This window comes from Calonectris borealis, chromosome 1 (genome assembly GCF_964195595.1).
Source record: "Calonectris borealis chromosome 1, bCalBor7.hap1.2, whole genome shotgun sequence".
Taxonomy (NCBI): domain Eukaryota; kingdom Metazoa; phylum Chordata; class Aves; order Procellariiformes; family Procellariidae; genus Calonectris; species Calonectris borealis.
In genome coordinates this window covers 182,257,224-182,284,515 of record NC_134312.1, presented here as the reverse complement: position 1 = coordinate 182,284,515, position 27,292 = coordinate 182,257,224, and the positions used below count along the sequence as shown (strand labels likewise).

Below are 27,292 nucleotides of genomic sequence, written 5' to 3'. Positions count from 1 at the left end.
ACTACCTGTCGAAGTATTTATCAGTAACTTTTGCAATTGTTTTAAAGCTGAAAATAAAATCACTATTTACTTCTATTTGTATAAGCCTTGAGGGTATTTACCTTTGCAAATACTGACAATGCTGTTAATGCAATTTAAAAGTATATCACAAATAATAACCCTAAAAGTGCAGCTGTACAGTTTATTAAAACCTACCACATGCAGATCTGACAACTTAGTTTGTAGCTTTTATCCTGTCCTTCAGTGATTTCTTACCCTGTTTACAGATGCCAATGAAAAGAGATGAGCATTACAGCATTCAGTGAAGGCCATCTAATTTGAGCTTTTTGAAAGCATAAGGAAGTAAATTCAACAGCTGCGCAGCCCTTTCAGAGAGTACCCTGCTCAGTAGTTTCTTGTTTATTCAAGTGAGGCTTCTCCACATGCATTTCTCCCTTTCCCAGTCGCTTGCTTGGAAAAGAACGGTGGGTGTCCCGAAAGCAGCCTCTTGTAGAACTGTGTGATGAGACATTCTCTAATTTCCAGGATTTCCGACTCTCGTTCAGGGCTTTACAAGTGATTATTGTATGTTCTTCTGTTGGGAACTGAGATTATAAAGGAAAGTTGATTGTAGTTTTTAGTTTTGCTTACATAGTTTAGATAAAGGATTTGATGAATGAAATATATTACATTTGGGAAGGAGCAAGCATAGAGTCTGAGGTTTTTGATGGTTGTATTATTGGAGATGTCTAATGTGGCTGTAAAGGTGTTAAGTTTTATATTTGGTTCAAGCACAAAGTTTTTCTTAATTTTCCTGTTGTGAAATGCTTGTGAAGGATGTGCTGCCAGTCTCATAATATAGTTTTAAAGCTTTTTGTCTTTTAAAAAAAATAAAATTGGGTTCCCAGCAGTAGGAATTTTATAGAAGAAAATAGACTTACAAAAAGCATACGTCACACTACATGCCACACTGTGGGAGGTACTACTATGAATGCCTCACTAATGCAAGTGTTAAAATGTCTTAAAATGCATGTTCTCTGTGTAAGAACTTGATAAAGAGTATGCTGGAAACTTGCTTTTGATACTTAATTTTTGGAACAGAGTAATTTCAGGGAGGCTGGAGGGGAAAAAAAAACAATACATGTGCCAGTAATTAAAAACAGAAGAGTGGTGTGTGGGTCTGGGGAGGTGTGAGAGAGAATGATGGACTGTCAGGCTAACCTAATAATAGACTTAAGACTTCTGTTTGCATGTCAAATGTATTAAAGAATAATTCTAGAACTATCACTGGTTACTCAGGCTTTTGTGTGAAAATAGTCGTTGTCTTTTGGAAATGGATGAGAAGCTGGGTTAGTGAAGGTGATTAAAAGAATCTTAACATAAATATAGACTTTGAAGCACTTGAAGTGTTGCAGGGAGTGCTGGGGTGCTCTCAGCCTTTGGTGACCCCTAGCAGAAACCTCCTTACTGCCAAGTCCTGTCTCGGGACCTACTGACCGCAGGTATAAGGCAGCTCTCTTCTTCTCTCCTGTATTGTTGTAGGAGAGGGGACAAATGCTGCTAGCTAGGGAGAGCAGTTATGTCCAGACCCTTTGCCTCGCTGGTGTTGGTAGGATGGGAAGGGACTGGCTCTGCAGCAAGATCAGAGAGCTGGGTGGGGAGCAGGAGGTTCCTGAAGGAGCAGCACCGTGGGTGCTTGCATTGGGCCTCACTGTCAGATGCCGGACTAGTATTGCTTATGCAATGAAATAATTTTTGTAGTGTTTGGTATCGCATATGTTTAGGACTGTAATGCTCCTAAATTATGCTAAATGCTTCTAAGTATTGGGACCAGTTCTGCTTAATATCTTTATCAGTGATCTGGATGAGAGGATCGAGTGTACTCTTAGTGGGTTTGCAGACGACACCAAGCTGGGCGGGAGTGTTGATCTGCTGGAGGGTAGGAAGGCTCTGCAGAGGGACCTGGACAGGCTGGATCGATGGGCTGAGGCCAAATGTATGAGGTTCAACAAGGCCAAGTGCTGGGTCCTTGGGTCACAGCACCGCCATGCAACGCTACAGGCTTGGGGAAGAGTGGCTGGAAAGCTGCCCAGAGGAAAAGGACCTGGGGGTGCTGCTTGACAGCCGGCTGAACATGAGCCGGCAGTGTGCTCAGGTGGCCAAGAAGGCCAATGGCATCCTGGCCTGTATCAGAAATAGTGTGGCCAGCAGGAGTACTCGTCACTGGTGAGGCCACACCTCGAATACTGTGTTCAGTTTTGGGCTCCTCACTACAAGAAGGACATGGAGGTGCTGGAGCGTGTCCAGAGAAGGGCAACGAAGCTGGTGAAGGGCCTGGAGCACAAGTCTTATGAGGAGCGGCTGAAGGAACTGGGGTTGTTTAGCCTGGAGAAGAGGAGGCTGAGGGGAGACGTCATCGCACTCTACAACTACCTGAAAGGAGGTTGTAGCGAGGTGGGTGTTGGTCTCTTCTGCCAAGTAACAAGCGATAGGACAAGAAGAAATGGCCTCAAGTTGCGCCAAGGGAGGTTTAGATTGCACATTAGGAAACATTTCTTCACTGAAAGAGTGGTCAGGCCTTGGAACAGGCTGCCCAGGGAAGTGGTGGAGTCACCATCCCTGGAGGTATTTAAAGGATGTGTAGATGTGGCGCTTAGGGACATGGTTTAGTGGTGGACTTGGCAGTGCTAGGTTAACGGTTGGATTTGATGATTTTAAAGATCTTTTCCAACCTAAACGACTCTATGATTCTAAATTATTGGTCTTTATCTCATTCCTACTGAAAGTTTCAGGTAGAAGTAACCTAGGAAGAAGCTAATGCATTGGTTTTGTTTAAAGCACTGCACTTTCTTCTTGTTTTTTCTTTTTTTTTTTCCCCTTTTCCTTAGCTCTGAGCATTTGCTATGTTTTTCTTATGTCATGATTTCACTGACAAAATAGATTGTACTGCTAGGTAATTAACTTGTGTTTGCTTCCCCACATTTAAAAAGGGGAGGGGGGGGAGGAGGTGGCAGGAATGACAGACATTCTGCTTTTACTATGGAAAGTAAAAAAAACCCCACCTTTTTTGTTTTGTTTTGTTGCCTTTCTTAGCTAGTATTTTTATTGAAAGTCAAGTGTCGTAGACATCTGAGAGAGGTTTAGGCCTTAAATTTTGTCAGCTAAACGTGTGAGAACTTGAGCTTGGGAATGCATATTTTGTTAACTCCTTTCTGGGGTTTCAGCTTGACCTGGGTTGCAGACTGCACTTAAGGAAGTGTGGTGTATTCCCAGGAGTGAAAAGTTAGGTAGCTGGGATGCAAGTTTAACTGCTGGGGCAACTGAGGTGCTGTAATGGCTGTGCAGCAGTTTTAAGAATATCAGTAATATCTTAAAGATAGGCTTAAGTACCTTGGTGTCTGCTCATCTAAATGCTTACCTAGTTGCAACCAGGATTTTGTAATTCTGTGTGCTTTCTGGATGGTGCAAGTAGGTTTTTGCTAGCATAATTCCACTTAAAACTTAGTGAGTTTTTAATAGTGATATAATACGGTACATTATGTTATTTTAACTTTTTGGTTTTGCATCTTTGAGGAGTGAAATAGGGAAACTTAAATTAAGTTCAATTATAAAACTGGTTTGACCGTACTGGAAAGAATATCTCCAGATGGTTCACTGTCAAAATCTGAGGCTGCACGAAGGCATCTTCTAGGTCAAGTTTTGTTTGATACTTTCATTAAACACCTGGGTGATGGAACATGAAGTACTAAGCTTAAAGACAAGACAAAGCTCCTTAGGAATGCAAAGCTGTTAGAGTGCTCAGGGTCAGAGTTCAAACTGATGTTAACAAATTGGAGAAGCGATAGGAGAACAAAAATGCACTTGGATAGCAATAATCATCGGTATGAGTACAAGATACAGAGGAAGATACATCAGATGCACAAGATACAGAGCAAGATGTGCAAGGTATAGGAAGTAAGTCTTTAAATGTGATTGACAAAAGGAAAGGCACAGTCTCTTCTCCATAGATGTGCAGAAAACAAGAGGCAACAGAAGGCAGTGCAGCGAGGTTAGACGTTAGGAAAAAATTCACTTTTCCGGATGTGAGAATATTAATAGTAAAATTGCCAAGAATGCCACTGAATCTACATTTGTTGTTCTTTACAGACGTTTGCCTTGTGGATAAAGGAACAGTTGGCCTTAATTTTGACACGGCTTTTGAATCTTTCTAAAATCGTCTTCATTCTTTCTCACCCTTAAGTTCCTTTGTATTTTGTCTGGTAGTTTGTATAATACTACATTATTCTTTAAATAAAAAGCTTAGAAGTTGAATGGAACAAAGTGTCAGTTGCCTTCCCAGTATTGTTATGCAGGCTACAGTGTATGAAGAAATCTTCTTTAAAATCTGATTTTCATATTTAGCATAATAATGTTTTAAAACGTGTTGTTTTTTTTTCTTTAAACAGCTCTAATAATAGCCCCTCAATAAAACTTATAACATTGCAGTGTAATTCCTTTATACAACTGAAATTCAGCAGAACATTTTGAAACCCTGTTAAGAGAACTCCCAAGTTTTTGAAATAGCTAATATAGGAGATATGGTTCTTCTGTTATGGAACAATACTGGCACCCAGTGGTGGTCTCGTACTAGTGCGTTCTTTGAAGTTGCACTTTGCTTTATTGTTAAAATTATTCTTTCTTTTTTTGTGGTGTTACCAAGCATAAGAACTTTGAAAGCTCTCTGCGAATTTTTTTTTTTTCTCCTTTAAAACCTTAACTTTTGTATGGCATGACTGTATAAATCTGCTTTCTTAGTGAAGTAATGGAAGGAACATTCTGATTTTTGCATACATGCATTGAAAATAGCTATATAAAATTTACTATAAAACTTCTACATTGTTTCATGTGGCTGGCACTGAATTACAAGAAGTACTGTTAGTGCAGTTTGTGTTTTCTGCTAATATCACAGTGTTTCTGTTAAGAGTTGTGAATCTGAAATATGTAAATTTTATAGAGCATGTTTATTAATATTAATGTCCCTTTTTTACTTCTTTCCTTAAAGAAAGCTTCTCCTTAATAAAATGTTAATCGTAGAGATGATAGGAGAAAATTACAGAGGATTTATAGAAAAATGTAATATGGGATAGAAAAAGGATGGAAGATTGAAGATTTGTGTTTGTGCATGAACTGTTAATTAAAAATAGAGAAAACATGCTTGTCAAGAATGCTGCTTGTGAAAAATAAATACTATTAGGAAAGTTGTTTACCCGGTGTATTTAATTCTAGAATAAAGCCCTTATTTTAAACCTTTTAAAATGTGTGTGTGTACACATGCATGTTTGTCTGCAGATCAAGTATTTGATCCAGCAATATAGAGCAGACAAGCAAAAATGCATTTTCCTTTGATACCGCCAATTTCTTCAGTGTTTCAGGCATAGGTGGTAATAGTGTAGTACAGAAATCTGTCTATTTAGGCCATGTCATGTATAATCTGTTCTTGATGAAGTAAAGTGGAAGATAAAATGAGATACGTTGAGGTACAGGTGAGATTGGTACTACAGAGTTATAGCCCTTAGCAATGGGAAATACCGAAAAGGAGAATGTGCACACCTATAATGTGCAAAAGTGGGTTATTAAATTGCTATCATACTTGATATGAAGGAGCAGTGGGAAAACAGCTCTGCCTGTCACTGATGTAATATGTTTTTCTGTGTATTACAAAGGAAGAATTATTGAAATCTGTTTTTCATATAAGCTTATTGAGAACATTTTGACAGAAAAATTGCAGATTTGGATTTGTATGTGAATGGTTCACACAGAAAATGCTGATTCGTTACTAATGGCTTTGTTTTAATGTTTCCTTTGAAGGTAGAGTAAGAATCTAAGTATTTTCTAGGAGATGTTCTTCTGACAAAAGCTGTTGCTAAGAGGATTGTACTGCTACATGTCTCAGATGAGCGGAGCTGGGAGAGGGGGGGAGGAATAGGTGAGATATCCCTCAGGTTTCAGCAAGCATAATGTGGAAGAATTGCAGTAGAAGCATTTATTTTCCTCTCCCAAGAGAATGTTCCACAAATAACCATCTCAACCATTTGTGGCAGCTTTGTGCCCATTTGGTTGTAAGCTGATCTTATTTCTTTTTTTTTAATTTGTATTAATGTTCCAAGACCACAAAATCCCGATGTGACTCATGCAGCATTACTTGCTATACATCCTTTGAAATCAATTGAATTGTCTGCATTACTTCAATTTATAGTTTTTGAGATTGTTTTAAAACATGTGCAAGAAAGAAATCTAGTGAGTACTTTTTTTTTTTTCTTGGAAACCAAAGGTGCTTGCAATGTACGTTATTGTAGTTATCAATCCTCACATCGAGGAAAGTTCAGTGTGGTTTTGTGTGTGTGTGCTGGTTTTTTTTTGTGGTGGTTTTAAACTTTTTTATTTTGGTTGGTTTTTTGTAATTTCCTTGAAAATATAAACATCCCTTTAGGATGCTTAAGATTTTTGTGGATAAAGCCAAAAAGTAAGCTGCCAGTTGGAACATAGTTGCCTCCTTTTAAGTCTTTCAGGGTCATCTTCCAGGGTAGTATTATCAGCAGGAATTAAGGAAATAATTTGTCTCATTGCTGTCAGTGTAAGATGTCAGTGGTCAGCTACTGGCTGGCCTTTGACTTCTTAAAGGGCTTTGTGGAGCTTGGCTGCTTCTCACTCTATGCTTCTCACCCCTTTATTTTACCATTTATTTATTCGCTCCTTCACCATAAGCAGAAGTGCATAATTCTGAAATGTTCGTTTACAGGAAGGACAAAGGGAAATTTGTTGATTGTGGCAGCAGTATTTCTGTGCCAGGTTATTCCCTGTGCCCCCTTGCCTTTTAAAGAAAAGGTGGGGACAGCTTGGGATGGAGGTATGGAGAGCAAGAATTGAGGAGGACACTGCTTGTACCTCTTGGGGATTGGGAGCTCGTGAGCTGCTTCCAGCAGTGTAGTCTGGTTCATGGGTGGTTTAGGATTGCTTCCTACCCCTTGGCAATAGGAAATGTGTTGGATTAGTGTAATAGGGTCACGTTGTAGTTCACCTTTCATCATCTAAGGTTGTGATAGGTCGTGATATTTTGCAAAATGGGCAGAATGGGTAATGTAGATGGTGTGACATGCTTGAATGAATGTATTAGAGATGCAGAGCTGCAGGGCTGTTCTCTTTGACACCAGAAGAGGTTTTTGCTATCTTTGGTTTTGTTCAGGGTCAGATTTTTTTTCCTTCGTCTAATACAGAGAACAAAAAGATTGAGTGGCCTTATGCTGTAAAGGTCCGACCTTCAGCATATCACATGCCCTTATTAAGACCAGATAGAAAAGGGGACTCTGCTTCCTTCAGAGGCTGGAAAAAGAATTTCAGACTTAATAATCCCTATGTTGTGGGGGGAAGGATTATGCCAGTTGAAGAGTTCATTTTGCCTGTTGTACTCCCTTTTCATACTTGAGAGATATAGATGTATGTTTTTCTGTATAAATACATTTATTTTAAAACAAAAATTTCCTAGAAATATTGGGTTTTTAAAATTTTTTTTCCCTTAAATAATATGTGGGCCTGTAGCAGGAAATATTCAAAACTACAACTTAAGTAGTTCTTACAGGAGACTGTAAGAGATAATAAGGAGAAAATAAAATGATTTATTTTAAATAAGAACTTTCTGTAAGGTTGTAAAGAAAGTCTAAACGTGTTTGGAGTACTCGTTGCTGTATAAAGTAGTCTGTTTAAGAGAGTTAATAGGGCAAAATGGAAAAGACCGACTTGATATATACTAGTTCCAAGCTTCTATTAAAAGGAGGAGAAATCTGTGCTTTGGCTAATTCTGGTGTATAGTGTTTCCTTGTTATGGTTTGTTCCTCGACCAATTCCTGACCATTTCTGATGAAATCTGCACTCTTACCTCCTGTTGTGCAGAAGCAATGCCTGATGCGTTACTGGAAAGCTCTGCTAATTTTGTTTTTTTTCTCTGTTGAAGTTCTTCAGCGTAGTTGTTGATTTGATGTTTTTTCTTGAAAGTAATTTTGATCCTGAACTTATGCATTTAAGTAATCTATGCTTTCATGCAATAAATATCTATAAAAACCAAACCAACCAACCCCAAACTATAAAATATCCCCCCCACTTTGATGTTCACAGATTTTGCTTTTTGGAAGACTAATTTTAATAATCCTGTTAATCAATCTTGTGCTGAAAAGCTTTAGTGTGTGCTGAAATCAAACTAACAGATGTCCCCAGTGGCACAGGATTGGTGCCTCTGTTACATTGGCAGAGATTTCAGTCAGGTGGGCAATGTTTCTACTGAGTGCTGTTGCTTAAATTAGCACAAGTCAAAAATGAATAGTCTTTTCCAGTGGGTTTCTCTTTACCCTTCTGTCTCAAAAAACCTCCAAAGTAATATGACAAAATAAACTGAAAATTTATATATAAATTTATATATAAAAAGTTATAAACTGAAAATTTTGACTAAAGCAGAATGGGATTTTGACAGCTGTGATTCAGTCTTCACTTTGAAGTGAGAAACTAAAACATGACTCAGCAGTCAATTTTGTGATAACAGAATTAATCTTGTCCTATATAGGGAAAATTTAATTCTAGGTCAGATTCTTGTTTATTCATTCTCTAAAAACATTTTTTTCTTGCTGGAAAACGGTAGTGCTTACATCTAAATACTAGGCTAAGTAACTCCATAAGAGAACTGCAGTCCTGCTAGCCTCAGTAGAATTGAAGAATGACTTCATTTATGTTAGGAGCAGAAGAGGAATCTTTCAGCGACTTCCCCGACAGTCTAACACTCAGCTTATGAATTTTGTACTCCCCCTAACACCTGGTGTTGAACTTATGTTCAATTTTACACTGAAGACGTATCAGTTGTAGAGTTTATGATATTGGTCTTTCTAGGAAGTCTGTTGGTGTAATTAAACCACATTTGAAGCCTCGAGAGTAGGATAGTGCCTGTGGGATTTATCTGTTCTAGTTTCCTCTGGCACAGAGTGGGAACACTGTTCTACTTTACCTTCTGACTCTAGCTAACGAGATCTGCTAATTCACAGTAGTTACCTGAATCTTCACAGGTTATAGTACTCAAGTTCAGAGTCACTCAGCTGGGAAATCCTGCATTCCCATGCAAGCTACCAAATCCTGTCACCTTACTCTTCTCAAGCACCTGCCTTTTATGTAAAAAATAGGATTGTTTCTTCTTATGTTTTTATATATGCATTTTTTCCCATTCAGTGCATCTGGGTTTTGGGTTGTTTTGGTTTTATTTCTTTTTTTTTGGTGATGGATAGATCCATCAAGTGTCTGGTTTAGAGCACGACTGGGATCATTAATTAGTCTGGGAACACTGGAGGGGCTGGAGAGGGTGATGTTAATGATACCTGGGCTAGAATCAAAAAGGCCTATCAAGCGTACTTTCCTTCAAATATTTTGCCTTGTTTATATGTTACGCTGTGGATCTTATTTTCTTTAAAAAGGAAGTGTTTCTTGAAGCACTCAGGAATATTCATTTTTAATATTTCTTAATGTATATTAAGCTTTCTTTCTTAAATCTTTCTTTTATTCTTTGGGGAATGATGATTTCTTGGTAGGTAGTTACTTAAATGTTATTTGGGCAAGTACTGTGTTTCAGACTGAGTATCTAGCAAATATCAATTATTTAATGATTGTTGTGATGTATTTAAATACAATGAAGAGCAGTGCAGAGAAGGCAGATTGCCAGCTACATAAAAATGGAAACTGGGGCTTCGAATAGGAAATATTAGGCAAAATGAATAGCAAATATCACAATTTCTGACCACTCAAGTTAAAATTTTCTTTTTTTTTTTTTAAGTGTTTTTGGAGGTTAGAATAGGTCAGTCCTTTTGAATTGATCAGCTGAATCCATTTAAAACTTACTTAGTTTTCAGATGAACAAATTTATTGTATGCTCACAGAATTTTTGCAGAAGGATACTGACCCTGGACTACCACGAGGGTCACAAATGCCATTTCCAAATATTGTGGAGAAGATTTTCTATTCTTATTTAAACTTTTTCACCGTATTTGACTATTGATACACTGTAATGCACTTCGATTTTTATCAGTTTCTTTGTAGCTCAGGCAAGCAAGAATACATTTTATAGGATGGCAGTTTTATGTGCCCCAGCCCTTGAGGGCTTAACCGTACAGTCTTGCTCTTTAGAATCAGATGTGGTTGTGTTTTGTGTGTGGGATGGGGGGTTTTTATTTGTTTTGTTTTGTTTTTTCCTTGCAAGTGCATGAGTGAAAGTATGCCACTACATCAAGTAAAGCCCAAATGGTTGATTTTGAAACCAGGTTCCTCTAATTTGGGAGGGCAGGCATGAGGAGCGTAGTGTTACCCTGTTCGACATAATCGGGGTGATGGCTGTTGTTACTTTGTAAGTAGAGCTTTTTTTTTCGTTTAGTTTGGTTTGTGGGGTTTTTGGGGTTTTTTTGTGTGTGGTTTTTTTTGTTTGTTTGGGGGTTTTTTGTTTTTGTTTTTTTTGTTTTAGTAATTGTGGAGGAAGAAATCTCTTACTTAGTCTCATCTCAGTGTAAGGAAACTGATTACATGAAGTCATTTTCCAAGTATTTTTAAATCTATGCTTCACCAGCACAAAAGATACAAACTAAAGACAATAATCTTATATACAGAAAAAATGTTGGCCTAATGGATACATCGTGTGATATTCTAATGTTTTTTTTTTTTTTCTTTAACAGGTATCTTTCAGATGAAGGAATTGAAGCTTGCATAAGTTCCTCTGAAAAAGTTAATACAAATGACATTATCCTAGTTGCCCTTAATGTAAGTTATGATTGTGGAAACTTTTTTCTGACAAATCATGCTAAAAATAATATATCTATTGGCTCAAGTGTAGGTTTGTGTGGCTAATTAAGTGTACCGTCATCTGTGTGATTTACGTTAAAGGACAGAGTACCTATCTCTCTATTTGCATGTATGAGTTGTGAATTTTATTTGGAAATAACACCTATTCCAAACTGTGAAAGCTGGAGGAGAAAAACATGATTTGCAGTAGGAAAATATTTTTATGTTTATGAAATGTAAATCTAAAGTCAAAGTACAAGCAGTAATAAAATCAGAAGTGCTGTGTACTAACATGGGTATGAAATTGTAGTACAAATTGTTGGGATGAATAAAACACCCTTACTTAGTTTGACTTTTGGACATGATACCCTTAAAGCATATTCAAACTAATGGTGGATTTTCCTGTGACGTGTACATATTTATGTAACTACAAACAGGGTTTTTTTTATTTACTATAGAAATCTGGATTAGTAGTCATTATTCCTGCCAACAAATAAATACAAAAGCATACAAGATAGAGAAACAACTTGGAAACAATAAACCTTAATACTTTTAAGGACTTGAGAAAAGCGTGCATGTGAATTTCTGTTTTTCAAAATTCTAGTATATACATTGTTGGTAAACATTAGTAAGTCTGCTCCGTTTCCGTAACAATGAAAAGAAGGCAGCTACTTAATCCATGTATTTGTTACTTATTTTTAATTTATTCTTGTCAAAATCATGAGGGAGAGTTGTGAGAATTTTACATTTTCTTTGTTTAAAACTTCAGTCATCCATACTCAGAAGTTTTAAAGCTTGTATGCACTGTATATGGATTTATGTAGACTTTGTCCTTTGTGATAACTATATGTAGTTCCAAGGGGAAAAACAATGTAGTAGAGCACTTAAGAGAAAAGTATTCTTTATTAATGAAATTGGGAATGAGAATTGTTAGGGATTATTTTGTCCATCTTTGAGATTCAACCACTGTTGGTTTAAGATGATACTCCAAAAAGAGTATCCTCTCTGCTCCTTTCATTTATACTTTGAAGCATGTGTCTGATCACTTATATGTATGCATGTACCAATTCATGTAATGAATTTGAAAAGAAGTAAAGCAAAATTTTATAATGCAAAAATGCAAAGAATGTAGTACAAAACGTTTGGTGTCTGGACTGTACTAGTATAGAATCATAGAATCATTAAGGTTGGAAAAGACCTCTAAGATCATCGAGTCCAACCGTCAACCCAACACCACCCAACACCACCATGCCCACCAAACCTGTGGTACAGCATGCCTGTGTATATGTGAGAATGCATTACTGCTTTATAAAAAAACAAATAAAATACTTCCAAGTTGCTGTGTATTACTCTGCATGTAATTATATGCTGGAAAAAGTACAAACATGATCATTTGTGCATGTATGTTGTGTTTCCGATTTGTTTGGTAGGTAATAAAAATAAAAACAGAAGTCCTCCAAAGCCAGTTTTAATTGCTTATCAATATTTTTGTCATTAAGTCAGTTGTTTTGGTACCCAGAAGATTAAGTTGCCTGTTGGGTAAGTAGGGAATAGCAGTGTGGCTTGAATGACAGGATAACAGTGAATTTAAATTCCACTTCTCACAAATTCACAAATTCTTTCCTTGACTGCTAGAGACAAGTTTCAGGCAGAAGAAACCAAGAAGTCAACTGACCTTTTTTTGTGTGTGTGTGAATTGCTTAAATAAGTATGAAATAGACATATTTTAAGGACCTTCAGTCCTTAAAATGTTTTTATTTTGTGTCAGATCTTGCAAAGAATTTATAAAAAGTTGTAAAAAGCAAAGCACCTTGCTGGAGACTTGTCAGTTATATGGATATGAAACAGGTGGGAACAGTTTATAGGAGCCTGTGTGCTATTCAGAAATAAATAACTGACAGATGACAGATCAGTTCACTCAGGTGGGCTCAGAGTGAAAACCGAATGCGCTTTCTTATCACTATCTATGGCTATCTTGTGCAGCAGAAAGTGGGTTGAGCATTTATCCACTGCTATAGCTACTCAGAGTAAATATACTAAAAGAGCATCCCTACAATTAGTTTTCTATTTGTAGGTTACCAATGTTTCTTGCTGAAAAACAGAATAAACCACTTGTTTACAGTGTTTCAGATACTAAAATACAGTGCTGCTCAATTGTAGATTAGGATACCAGAACAATAGTCCATTGACATATATTAATGACAAGTTAGTGTACAAGTTCTATTAGTAATTACATTTAGCCCTTCTTGTTTTCGAAGTGTTTATGATCATAATAAATAAGGATGGTTTTCAGCTTCAGTACAGTAATCTGCACCAGCATGTTCTATTTAAAACAACAGGCTTATTTCAAGCAATGGAGTTTAGAAAACATAGGTGTTTTAGGCTGCACTGCTGTACTTTATTTTCTCTTAACACATGTAAATGCACTAAACACGTAATGTGTAAAGTTTAATTATATTTTATTCCATTTCCTATTTTCACATGCTGCACCTTTTAGCCATCCAGTGCATCCTTTTGTCACACATCACCCTGATTGATATGCTTGTCCAAACAGTGTTAGGTGAGGAAAGTGCTTTTGTGGAGATTTGTTCCTTTGATCATAAGAATTCTTTGGTTCAATGTTGTCAATGGCCATGTTGCACAGTTGCTGCGTAATGTCATGCAGCTGTCTACATCACTGCCAAAAGAAGTAATCCGACATTTAAGTTAAAAAGCATTTAATAGAAATATGATGTAAGCTTTTACTCCAGGTATAATTGCAAAAATCATCCCAACTTTTTATGAAGGATTTATGCATGTAAAAACACACAAACTAAAAACGCTTTTCTCGAAGTGCCAGGTGGAGAGCGAAGAAAGAACTTTACCTCTATTAAACCTCAGAGTTATATCTAATACTTAAACATCACTTAGTCATTTCGTTTCATTTATTAAAAACATTTTAATCATCTTTGAAAATGTGCTTAAAACAAGAATATAATTTAAAAAGCAAAAGGATTTCTTTTGTAAACTCTTTTAGTTGTTGAATTTTTTTCATCATATGCAGTTAGAGGGATGGTTTTCTGTAGTCTATGAATAGTTGGCATTATGGAAGAAATACCCTTCTTTTCCCTATTTTATAGTGATAATTTTTTTTGAAACAGGATATTTTAGGTTAATATTCTCTTGTCTTCTGTATTAATTTCAGACAGATTTAAGAACGATTGGCAAGAAATTTCTTCCCAGTGACATCAATGGTGGAAAGGTGGAAAAGGTAGACAATATTTTTACTTCACGTTTTCTGTGTTCTGTGATTTCTGTGTGATGACAGCCTTCTATGGTGCATTAGTCTGGTTTTGTCATTATTTCACATACAGAAGAACCCAATGTTTGAGTGTATTATAGGATAAATGTATGAACATATTAGTTTGCCCACTAGCCTTCGTAAAGAGAGGACTCTTTCTTTTTTATTTCTCAACTTTGAAATGCTTAAATAAATGTGAACAGTCCTAGCAACTTAATTTATCACTCAAAAGTCATTTAACCTGTGTGATCTTGACAGGGTATCAGAAGATCATTTTCTTCCCTTCTTTATTCTTGCCAAGGCAACAAAGCAGGCTAGGAATAAAGCAAAGCAGCTGTATGATTATGATACGTAGTGATACATTTGAGGCTGTATTACTTGACTTACTGATATACGTGATTATAGCTATACACTTCATGTAATTTTCCTATGACTGTGTATCCCATAGGTTATGTGAATAAACCATGTTAGATGGTATAACACTTTATATGCTACAGAGTAGTAGTATACTCGAAACTTGGGTGTGCTAGATTTTTAACATATGTTGTATGTTTAGATAAAAATTAAATTTGGCCCCTTCAGTACACCCTTCCTGTTTTCTTCCTTACATGCAGTTAAGTGAGTGGGTAAATGAAGGAATTTTATTTTAAACCTAGCAGTAGTTCTCAATTGAAATAGTTATCCCTAACTTCCAAATATTGACAGTCTGTATCACTGATGTGAAAGTTCTGGGGAAACACTTCATTACTGTTGAAATTCAAATAGTGATAAATCAAGGCGGGTTTGTTTTAAGAAAGCAAGATTGATGGGAGAGGCTGTTAAGAGCTGTTCAGATTTGTTTTTTCTGCTGATGCTGTTGTCTAAATGGAGTGGTGTCTGCTGTAAACCCTGGCTTCTACAAGAACAATAGCAGGAACATTATAGTCAGATATGAAGAGCCCACTTGAGAGATAGTGTATTGCAGGATCATAGTTTTTAGCCAGGCAGCAGTCTGTGCAAATGCAACATATTACTTAATAAAACTTTTCCCAGAAAACCAGTTTAATAACTTTATTTCTTATTATGTGGAGCTATGGTTTTTGCAGGTATTACTTAAAAAAAAAAAAATCTGATTGTTTACCTGGATAACATGCTGTTCAAGATACTTCAGTGCTTAAATAATTTTTTACCACCTAAAAGAATTTGGTTTAGCTGTTTCTTATATCTATGACTTCAATATTTTTCTTCCTCTTCAGTATCCTGTTTTTGAAGTATGGAAAACAAGCAAAATAATCGCTTTTTGTGGCATCTGTTTTTGCGCTGTTCATTTCTCAGTTGCTTATTTGGAGTATTACTGAATTTTTCATTTCAGATCATGTAATATTCACAAGGTCCAAATGTATTTGGTTAAATGTAATTCTCCAGAGTATTAAGGTTGTATGTGTGGTAATGCTTGCCTTACTTAGTTTTATTGTTGAAACATGATTTCAGTTCAAAGTGACTTCAATTGTACTGTTTTTTAAAAGTTTTGTTGCATTATGGTAGGATTTCTTTAGAGGTAGTTGTTCAGTTTTCATTCATCACTTGAGAATATACCTAATAACTTGTCCATTTCCTTTAGGGAGGATGTTTTCTAAATTTGTGTTGTCATTACGTAGTTCAAGTGGTCAATTAAAGGTAGAAGTGTCATTAATTTCCTCAAAGCATTGATGGACCTTATATATGAGAATCTACTTACATGCTTTAAAATGTTTGCTTCTAGTTTAGCTGCTCAAGTCACCACTTGGGTTTTTCATGTTTCTCAGCTCAAACTAGAGAAGGTGCAATTGTGCCACTTTTTTCCACAACATACAAAACCTCTGCACAAAATCAAGGGATGTGTGCTTGAAAACTGTGGTGGTTAGTGCTTTGAAATACCTGTAAGATAACAGCTACCTTTTCATGGGAAAAACCTTCTGCACCTATACACATGCAAATACATCTATATTTTGTAAAACTGAACATCTTGGAAAATGAAAAGGTGGAAAAGGTGAGAAAAATCTAGTTCTAGTATAATTTTCGAGGATCCTTATTGAACTTGTTGCTCTCCCCTCAGTGTATGTTCTGCTTTGTGTTACTGTGTGACCTTTTGAGGGTTCTCATTTTGTTACTGGCAGTAGAAAACAGTATATATGTAGGATCCTAAATAAAAAAAAGGAACTGTTACTGAATGGAGATTGGTAAATTTCCGCATGGGATTGTCTTAGTTGATGGAGATGGAGGACTGGATGATAGGATTGAATGCTGCAGGAATCCTGTCCAATCCAGACTTTTTTTTTGAAAGTTTGTTTGATTCAAGGTATTTCTGTTTCCCAGATTGTCAGATAGTTGAGAGAGATCAGTGCTTACAGACTCATCCGTTTTTGATGGTTAAAGAGTGAAAATACAGAGGAAAACGGTGTTTTTGTTCTTGGGTAATGACATCTGACGACAACAGCAGCAGCAGGAATTTCAAGAAGCTGGAGGAAACAGGCCAGACAGAAGAAAACTATGGCCCCTAATGGTCTTTGTTAAAGACAAATGTTTGTTTAACAAATGGTATTTGTTAAACTCTAGGGACTTACATACTTATATCAGTACTGTTAAGGAGCCAGGATTTTTTACACATGAACTTCTAGTAAAATTTAGTTTGGTCTTACTTTAATCAATTGCCTTTATTTGGATCATAGATCTTAGAAAATTATTCTAAAAAAAGCCAAACCAAAACAAACACCTGCAAACAGTTTGCTGGAGAATGATAATCCTTCAGGTTTTGAAAAGAAGTAATGATTGCACAGAAAAAGTCTGTGTTTGAGAATGACTCTTATTTATAGTTTTTAGCCCAGACTATTAGTGTACTGAATCTTTTCTTTCTGAACTGTAGTGTTTCCTTTTTTTTCGAGTAACGTAAAGCAAATCTGACTACTTAATAAGTGCTGCTATTTAGCTTGCAATGTATACAAATATTTTATGTTACAGAACTATGTGTTTATAAAGGAGAGTATTTGCTTTATGCAAGTAAAAGATACAGTTGGGACAGGAGTGACTTCTTAATATAACTTCTCAGTAGAAGGTAGTCATTTGTGGTTCAGAAATGCTTCAGGAAGCAATAGAAATTATATGCTACTATTGTTCCTCTCATCCAAAACCAGGACCAGTATTATTTATTGTATCTTGAGAACATATGATGTATTTCCATCTTGCATAGAAAATTACTTTATTTTGTAGTATTAGAGTAATAGACAAACATTTGCATAAAAGCTGGCATAGGGTCCTAGTGTGAAACAACATGGGTATTTGACCATTGTGGGTGGTTATCAACTTCAGTCATTAATACACAGAAATGTTTTATTCACTCATTTGTATCTGTGTCTTGTATGGATTTAAAAAAATCAATATTACCAGCATTAACCACAAGATGGCCACATTTGCATAGGATTTGAAAAAGCTAAACTGTCCCATTTCCATCTAGATGAATATATACCGTAAATATAAATAAAGTATTTTTAATGGAATAAAAATGCAAAGAAGACTATAAAGTTATAACATATAATTTAGTAATGATGTTACATTTAAGGCCTAACTGGTTTTCTTTTGAGTATTTATGTTCCATTACAATGGAAACATTCATTCCAGAAGAAACATTCAGAAAGGATTTAATTTCTGAGCTCAGAGAGATGCTTTCTGAGTACCAACAGATTGATGGTAAGCAGTTAAAACATAAGTTGCCAGTGATTCTAATTCCTGTTTAAGATTACTCATACGCTTTCCAATTTCTGTCTCATTACTTTAATACAAATAACTGTTGTATTTTAGTGCTTTGTGGCCTTTTTTTGTCTCTTTGATTGTGGATTTTGGTTTCCTGCAGGTTTGTTTTTTTTTTAAAAAGGGATGATCAGATCTGCTGTTCCAGTTACAACTGATCTGCATTTAAAAAAAAAAAACTCCAGTCTTGAGGTGCTCGTCTTTACCTTCCAGTGAGAGTGATTGCTACATCAGATCTCCTGATGTAACTGCGTTGGAAACTGCATGTGTCAAAAATTATCCTACATATTTCTGGTTGTTTGCTTTTTTCCAATTGAGATGATTTTGACAAGACTATGCGTGTGGTAATGCTGACAGATCAAACTGAGTCATAGTCGTCTTAGAAGTAGCTGTTTGGCAGCCTTGGGTAAGCTGTGGGCCTTGAGCTCTTCCCCTTGATCAGTGTTTTGATTGTGTACTTAGCTCCTAACGCCTATTTCAGGAGCTCTTGAAGAGGCATGTTTACTTCCATATTTTTGAGAAAAGTATGTAATGTTAGACATAATAAGCTAAATGTTTGTGAGAGGCTGGCTAGTTTTTGGTTTCAGACCAGTTTGAGTGTGTAAAAGCAATGCCTCTAGGTAGACAGTACAATAACAGTCTTGAAAAGTATAGAATGTAGTCTAGTTGCTATATTGCAAAACTTGTTGAAAATTATTAGCCAGCTACGAGCATTGTTTGAAAATTTATCTCTAACTCAGGGATTGGAAAAGATTGATTTATTAGAACATTATTTTCTACCTTGAACACATTGGCAAGTATGCTTCTAGATATTTTGTCACCCTAGGTTGATCTGGAGTGTCTCTTCTCATTCTAAGGATGGCCGTAGTGGTTTAATCCCTGTTTGTGAGTAGTAATGTCTTAACTGGCAGACATTGAGGCAGGTGTAAGCACTGTGTAAAGAGTACTGGTACAAAATAGTTTTACTGACTTGCAGGATTTGCTGGAAAGGCTATTGATTTGTTGTAGATAGAGATAGTATTCCCACCTGTTGATCAGCTAGTCCCCTCCAGTCAGTGTGTGTAGTTAATATTTCAGAATTTTTTTTTTCGGAACATGACGTGATATAAGTACTTAGATTCATTTCTTCATATTGAAGAAGCCTATAAGCTAACTACGCATGAGTGAATGATGTTTCAATTAATTTAAACTATGTCCAGAAAGACCAGAAAGAGTATATTCTATCCCATGATAGTGTGGATATTTATTTACTTCGGGTTTTTTGTTATTTGTTTGTTTCTTTCCAAGAGTCATGTGTGTTCCTGAATTAGCACTGATAGGTTTTGTGGATAAAGAGGAAGGAGTGGGATGTGGCATGTCTCAATAACTTTTTATTAAACTTCCATTTCCAGTCATTCCTCGTATGCCTCTTTCTGCTGTTTCAAATTTCAGATTCTGACTTACTTAGTAGTTTTCCCATACGTTAATGTAAAACCTACAGTATTACTATTATAATGACATTATATAGTATAAGATAATATTATTATTTTTTCACCTTGAAAAAGCAGGCAGAGCATTAATTATGGGATTAATGATGGATAAAGGTAGTCTTCATTCCTCAACTCATTTAGCCTATGTTCTGTGCTCTTAACTTATTTGCATCCTTTAGACTCTCATAACTGAAAGCTGTTTATACTGCTACTATGGCACATAAAATGAAATTTCTTTATTTTTCTACTTATTTCTCTTCTTTTATTATTTTTTGTGGCCTTTTGTGTCCAACTTTGGTGTCCATCCTGTAATAAGTTTGGTCTTTTCCAGGAGATCCTTGGAAAGGTTAGACTTGATGGGCCATTGAGTTACACTACAGTGGCCCATCAGTCAGTGTTTTAAGAGTTCTGGACTTTACTACTGTCTCCATTATGGGCTGTTTGTTAGGGTTTCTGTATCTGTGTATTTAATTTATTACTTTTTCACCCTCTCATCTGTTTCGTATACTGAATAGCCATTAACCTTTACAAAACATTGTAAAATGTACAAACCTTTACAAAGCCATTAATCTTTACAAAACACATATCCTTTCATTCCAGATATTATTACAGTTTTGTCAAATTGCAATCCCTTTTTTTAAAGAGTAGAGATTTGTGGAAATGCTGCAAGAAAAATAGATCTAGCTGATGTCTTGAAATGTTTTCTCTTTCTTCCTCTTCCTGGGGTGGGGGGAGAACCCTAGGTGATGTAGAAATTGTCTGATACATTCAACATTACTGTATGAAGTGTTCAAAATGTTAGTAAGGGAACAGAAAGCTACATTTTTATAATGGAAAGCAACTCGCAACCTTAATAGTCAGGATATAACCAGCCTTACTGCTTAGGATACTTGGTATTTTACTAGAAATTTTTGTTGGATAAACAAAAATTGTCTCACCTTTTTGTATATGACATTCAGCACCTGAGTGCTGAAGAGGTTTCGGATTGGCTGACTCTTTGATTAAATGTGTAAGTGTACCTGTTGACCATAACTGATTTGATTTTTGTTTATTTATTATAATTTTTTTCCTGTCTTGGTTCTCATAATGACACTTTAAAACAGTCCAGACAAGGAGTACTGGCATAGGTCTTCTGGATTCACCTGGAATCCAGTGATGGTTGTCCTTGTTCTGCAGGAAGAGTGACTTTCTTTTCTTCTGTCACTGTGTGCTTGTGTTATGTGATGAGAGGGGAAATGAGCTGAACTGGGACTGAGAGATGTGGATGCTCTAAGGTCCTGATTAAGTCCATAAAAATGATGGTGTTAATGTGGTGTATATTTGAGAAAACGACACACTTCCATTTCCCTTTTGCACCTGTTTGCTGAAGTGACATGTAATTTTCTTTGTTGAAGAAGCAGACACTGTTGTCCAAGCTCAACAAATGTGCAGTTCTGCTTTATTGTAGTGTATGCTTGACACTGTAGAGACACAACCCTGAACATACTGGCGTATGTTGGCCTCATTTCTTTGCACTGCAGATTTTTTAAGGGATCTACCAAACAATTGTTTAAAATCAAAAGGAAGTACCTAGAACGAGAATTTGCTCAACATTTGTGAAAGAAATTGCCATCATAGTAAAGCTACTATTCAGCTGAGTGACAAACCTAGTTGTGGTTAACTAGAAATGCTTCTCAGTTGCCTAGTGTTTCTTCATCTTTACTTTGAAAATATTGTATAATGTTAAAAACTGTTAGTGTTAATTTATGACAAGCGTAGACTTTTGTTGAAGCAACTCATGAGTGTGGCATTGTGGTTCATTCACTACTATAGAAAGAATCATTCTGTACAAATGTCGTGGTTTAACCCCAGCCAGCAACTAAGCCCCACACAGCTGCTCGCTCACTCCCCCCTGGTGGGATGGGGGAGACAATCGGAAGAGCGAAAGTAAGAAAATTCATGGGTTGAGATAAAGACAGTTTAAGAGGTAAAGCAAAAGCCGCGCACATAAGCAAAGCAAAACAAGGAATTCATTCGCTACTTCCCATCGGCAGGCAGGTGTTCAGCCATCTCCAGGAAAGCAGGGCTCCATCACGTGTGACGGTTACTTGGGAAGACACACGCCATCACTCCAAACGTCCCCCCCCTTCCTTCTTCTTCCCCCAGCTTTTAGATATTGAGCATGATGTCATATGATATGGAATACCCCATTGACCAGTTGGGTTAGCTGTCCTGGCTATGCTCCCTCCCAGCTTCTTGTGCACCTGGCAGAGCATGGGAAGATGAAAAGTCCTTGGCTAGGGTAAACATTACTTAGCAACAACTAAAACATCAGTGTGTCATCAACATTATTCTCATACTAAATCCAAAACACAGCACTATACCAGCTACTAGGAAGAAAATTAACACTATCCCAGCTGAAACCAGGACAACAAAAAAACTAAAAGAAATTTTTTTTTTATTTTCTTTTTGTGGCTTCTTTGCTGTAATTAACTGATAGGGGAGGGGAACTTGTTTTCATACTATACATTAGATTATCCAGTTTTGCTTCTGTTGAAATAAAGGGAAAAAATTTCCATTCGTATGAGAAACAGAATTAGTTTTTTAATTGTTATTGAAAAAAAAGTCAGCATTTACTAAAAATACTATTGTTCTTATTTATACTCTTTTCTTCAAACATTCAGTATTGAAGAAAAAAGGTATGAAAGCTTCCAAGTTTCAGTAGATTCCAAATAAACATAACATCTTCAGCTTTTGAGAAATCCTCCATCCCAAATACCGTATTTTCCATGGTTCCATTTGAAGTCATAAATGATGCAGGTGCCTTCAAATTTTAAATTTATTTGAAAGTGTCCAGAACAGAAAAATTACATAGAAATTTTTGTTTATATTACTAGCTATTGTCTCAAGATCACAAAAGCATTTAAGAATTGAACTCTGTAGGGTGCTGCTTTTGCTCCTTTTAGTGACTGCTTTCCTCCTCTTCTTAGTACAATTCCATGCTTTTATGGTATTCCAAAGTATTTTCTTTTCTCTTTTGTTCTCATCCTAAATAAAGTTCCTCTATCCTCATCTTCTAATTTATCTAGTTTCACTGCTTCTATTCTTTTATTTATTCATTTCTATTTTCTTTATATATATTCACCTCCTGGTTATCTGCTCTCATTTGTGTTCTTTTGGGCTACCTTTTCTGTTTCTTTAAGGGAAGAAGCTGATGAAATGTGCACTTTTCATCTTTTCTGCTGTCTCTCGCGTGCTAGAGATCAGCTGAGTGGCAACAGATTCTTCATTTTTTATTTCTCAGAGGGATCAAAATGACTGCATACTCAGCTATAACTGAAATGTGATGAAGTGGTTTGGTTGGCTGGTTTTGGTTTGGGTTTTTTGTAGTGTTTTTTTGTTTGGTTGGGTTTTTTTTGTTTTTTGTTTTTTTCCTTGGTAACAAACTGTGGTGTGTATAGGAGGATATGCTGCATTTTTAGGTAACCAACAGATAGTGGTGTCCCCTGATGTTGTTACGTTCTGATTGTACCTCTGTTTGAAGAAGCTGTATTTCTAATTAGTGTTTACAAAGTGGTTGTACTTGAAATGTACTCTTGATACAACCAGACAGTCTTCAAAACTTCTTGTTTCTTTCTTCAGAACACTTTGTCAATAAGACCCTACAGTACGGTATGTGAAATCTTATCTGGACTCCATAGTATGTTGGAAGTGACAATATTTGTGTTTTTGTTTGTTTGCCCTGCCAGCTCTTTTCATTCACTTCTTTTCCGTAATTGGTATCGCAGAGATGTATAAAGCGTCACAACTGTTTCTCTGAAAAAGCTGGTTTTATCATGCTTTAGAGCATACAGTACATGGATGATAGAAATTGAGCATGACTGCCTGATCAAATTACACTTTCCTTTGCCTGGGGGCATCTGTTAGTGTGTCTAGATATTACCGTGTGTTTGCTTCATGGTGTTAACAGTTTTATCTTTTCTGTTTTGCATATATAGCTGGAAGGACCATGTGTTCTGCAAATACAGAAAATACGCAATGTTGCTGCACCAAAGGATAACGAAGAATCTCAGGCTGCTCCCAGAATGTTACGTTTACAGATGACCGATGGACACACAAGCTGCACAGCTATAGAATACAGTAGCATGTCAAAAATAAGGTGAACAACTTTCTTTTCAAAGTTTTGCTTTGATACTTTAAATATCCTTAAAATAATGGAAGTATCCTTAGTAATATATGGAAAAATTGCTTGACAAAACAGGTTTACTTCTCAAATTTTGTATATAAAGGAGAACCTTAAAGTCAGCATGCAAAGGTGTATATGAATGTAATTTACAATAATGTTTATGCTGAAGTATATAATGGAGGTAAGTGAATTTTTGCAGCCATCTGCTGAGTTGGAGTTGACACGGCACACAGCGTTTTGGGTGTGTGCAAACTTGAGCCAAATTCCCAATTTTTAGTAGTAGCAGATCTTTTGTCTGACTTTGGTAGCAGGAATGTCACAGACCTGACACACCTAACTTAATGCGACTAGTGCTGCTTTACCATGGGCAAAGCTTTAACTTGGATTGAATTAGTAAATATTTCTTCAGTTAAAAATGAAGGATAAGAGAGATAATTGCTGTTGAATGTGGGGATTTTTCATGTGTTTGGTTATGAAGATGCTGAAAATTGTCTCTAGTGTTTAGTCTCTGGAGTCATGATGTGCTTTGCTCTTCACTCTTTCAGATTACTTTGATTTAAAAAATATTTTCTTCCTCTCTTTCTCTGCTAGCTGCAGCAGTTAGATACAGATATATAATTCATTTCTAAATGTCATCTTTTACTGTTAAACTGCTCCTTCTGAGCAGGAGCCAGCTTGCAGTTTAGAGTGATGCTGTCTTAAAAGGTAGAACAGTTAATGATATTTTAATTTTAACTTGAGCCAGCAGAACTTGGAATATCACATTCCAATGAATATAAAGGGAGCAGAAAACGAAGGCAAACAGGCTCCTGTGTAAGTAGGTTCTAGATCTCAAAATACTTACAGAAGAATACCCAGTAGAAGACATAATTTGAAAGCTTTCAGATAAAATCTCAAAAATGTCAGGGAACTCATCATTCTGTAGTAATGATGTGAGCTCTTCTTTTCAAGTAACATTGTACGAAAATTGGATTTGTGTTGTATGGGGTTGTTTCAGGTTTGAAGTTGGACTATTAACCTGGAATAATATACTGTTTCAGTACATAGTGTTTCTTTAAATAAATAAAAATCACAGTTTTCTTTTAAATTATAAGTTCTTCATGACTAGGGTTTCTGTTTACCCCTCCCTCCCCTTTGTATAATTTTCATTTTTTGCTGTATTTATTTCTTGTCTATTTTCTCTGTTCTCATTTTCTTTGCCTTTATCAGAACAATACCGAAAATCCATTAATATTGCTAAGGTTAATGCCACAAGTGCTGAAATTGGCTGACTCCACTGTGAATGTTCCTCACCGTGTGGTACGGTCCTGTGATTGCAACGATAGCTTTAGCATATTTTAAAGAGCTTATTGTCGCTCAGTTGAAAGGTTATAACTGACTGTGTCCTGCTTCTCACAAGAAAAATCATAATTTCCAGATTGTGCTTCTTGTCATATCTTTCAATTATGGGTTGGAGATGTGTGATTCTTTTATGCATTTGCTGTTGTTTTTCATAGGGTGGGTTCACATGAAAGAAGGTAAGGTACCTCCTTGTAGGAGTTGACCACAGAGAGCATCCATGTGTTTTTAAAGATAGAGTAATGAGAGAAGAACAACTATGAGATGGATGGTTTTTATATTTATTCTGGTACAGTCCTGGCTGTTAGGAAAAAATAAAGAGCTGTTAGAAAAGAAGCTTTCTATACATTACTAAGTTAAATGTCTAAAACAGATGAGATGATTAACCATCTGGAGATCCTCTACGTATTAACTGTAAATGCATCCTAGGATGAGGAACTTAGACAACTGACTTTGAGGCATCTTCTGTTAGTCTAAACAAATCACATCCTTAGTTTGGTATTGTTAAATTGGATTTTAACCAAACAGACAATTTGCAAACATTCATCTCTGTTAGAATCTAATTTGCAATATGGCATTTTTGTATATTGAATGGGAAGTGTTCCAATAAAGTTATTGAAAAGTACTGTGCATACTGAAGGAATTATTGCAAGGGTGTTTGACGCTAATTTTTTGTTATGACATATGACAATGGTAGACGTATAATGAGAGTAGAATTTTATATGTTTTTGGTGGCAGAATATTAATAAACATATTTGAAATAGTTGGCTTTGTTTCTACTTCTAGCCTGAACACTCCACCTGGAACAAAAATTAAGCTTTCAGGAATTGTTGAAGTGAGAAATGGATTCTTGCTGTTGGATGACAGTAACACAGCAGTTCTCGGAGGTGAAGTGGAGCATCTTATAGAAAAGTGGGAATTGCAAAGGGTGAGGTAACACCACTGGAAACACTTGTCTTACAGGATGCTGCATATTACATTTAATGACATCAAGCTTAATGTGTTGACTGTGAACTTTCATATGATAAGCTTTTAGAACTTTACTGTCCCAATATTTTTAGGGATGCAGCCAAATATATGTAAAAAGGTCTTATGTATAATGTTGCAAATGAAGAAATTGTAAGTGATCTTTGCATGGGAACTGATTCCTTTTGTAGTCTGCAAGGATTGAAAACATTACTCAAACGTACTGAATTTATTTTAGTGCAGTCATGGGTGGTTGCTTTTCTAAAGAGTGTGTATGGTACCAAAATATTATAGAATGGTGCCTTTTACAATTACTGTCTGCCGACTATATTTTTGAGGAAAAAAAAATAGGGTAAGCGTACAGAAAGCATTGAAGTTGGTAACCTAAGGTATGAATTCTGTATTGCAGATTTCATCAGTGCTTTAGGTAAATCTGTGATTAGAAAGACAAATTGGAGGTTTTAAAATCTTTCGACAAGCCATAAATGCTTGTAAGCCCCTTTACTCCCTTTTATCCTGGTTTGTGTTCCAATAGAACAAAAGCTGGTACGGGAAGACTTTTTCATACATTTCCATACAAATGAGTGGAAGTTCCTAGAGCAGGAAGTTTTGACCCTGCTACAAATAGTCCCAAATACTTACTGGATCAGCTATCACTACTACTACACACGCATCTCTCTATTTTTACATCCACGTCTCTTAAACAAAGTAGCTGCTTATTAACACGATGGTCATTTCTGTGAAAAGTACTTCTTTTATTGTTGCTGATGCGAAGTTTGGCACAGCCGTTTTTGTTACGGCTAGTCGTCTTCAGTGTTGGTTTGCATTTTATAGATTTGAGCAAACGGGGCCAAAGTTTATTTGAACGTTTGAGTTACACAGTGTCCACTCTAGTAGATTCTGTTTTGCATCCTTTTTGTGCTTTTATAGTTGAAAATAGTTTCTTAAAAACATTCCTGGTTTTAAATGAAACTGCCTGTTTGATTAAAAAGAAGGTTCTGGAGCCAACAGCAGAAACATCCCATTTTATCGTTTTTATTCATATTTAGTATAAAGTCTTGTGAGTTCTCTTCCAGTTAAAAAACATTAAGTTTTAAGATTGATGGGGATGGAAAAGACACACATAGAATTAACGCGTTCTTAAGAATGCCATCTAATTGTTAAGAGAAGGGTCAATAGAGAATCGATTAGCTTTAGTGGTGATATTTTGGACAGTCTGTTTTCATGTTTCTTCTATCTGGGCTTCAAGAAATAAATGTTGCTTTGTAAAAATTATTTTGAGGTCAATGTCAAGAAATAACTCGGAACACGTTCTGTTTACAAGAAAGCAAACCATTTAATAACCATTGGTGTGCTGTTGACTACAATAACTTTCAGCACTTGTTGTTAGCCAGTTGTGTTTGGCTTTATGCGATATGTTTAGAAGAGAGGTAACTAAGTTTTCACTGATTTACTCTGGTAAGATAAAGTATAGAAAGTTAAGTATTGCCTATTGCT

The 27,292-nt window shown here is 36.1% G+C and overlaps 1 protein-coding gene across 6 annotated transcripts in view; it reads left to right on the top strand.

Annotated features, from left to right (window-relative positions):
- Positions 1-27,292, top strand: part of TDRD3 (tudor domain containing 3) — a 110,587-nt gene that overhangs the window by 34,271 nt on the left and 49,024 nt on the right. For 3 of the 6 annotated variants that reach the window (XM_075139140.1, XM_075139145.1, XM_075139142.1), the window contains exons 2-5: positions 10,710-10,794; positions 14,000-14,065; positions 23,304-23,464; positions 25,616-25,757. In XM_075139140.1, the coding sequence (XP_074995241.1) occupies positions 10,710-10,794; positions 14,000-14,065; positions 23,304-23,464; positions 25,616-25,757 (454 nt within the window). Of the gene's footprint in view, positions 1-10,709; positions 10,795-13,999; positions 14,066-16,084; positions 16,104-17,981; positions 18,264-23,303; positions 23,465-25,615; positions 25,758-27,292 lie in introns of those variants that run through there. The other 3 variants (XM_075139144.1, XM_075139143.1, XM_075139141.1) reach the window with 3 other exon arrangements.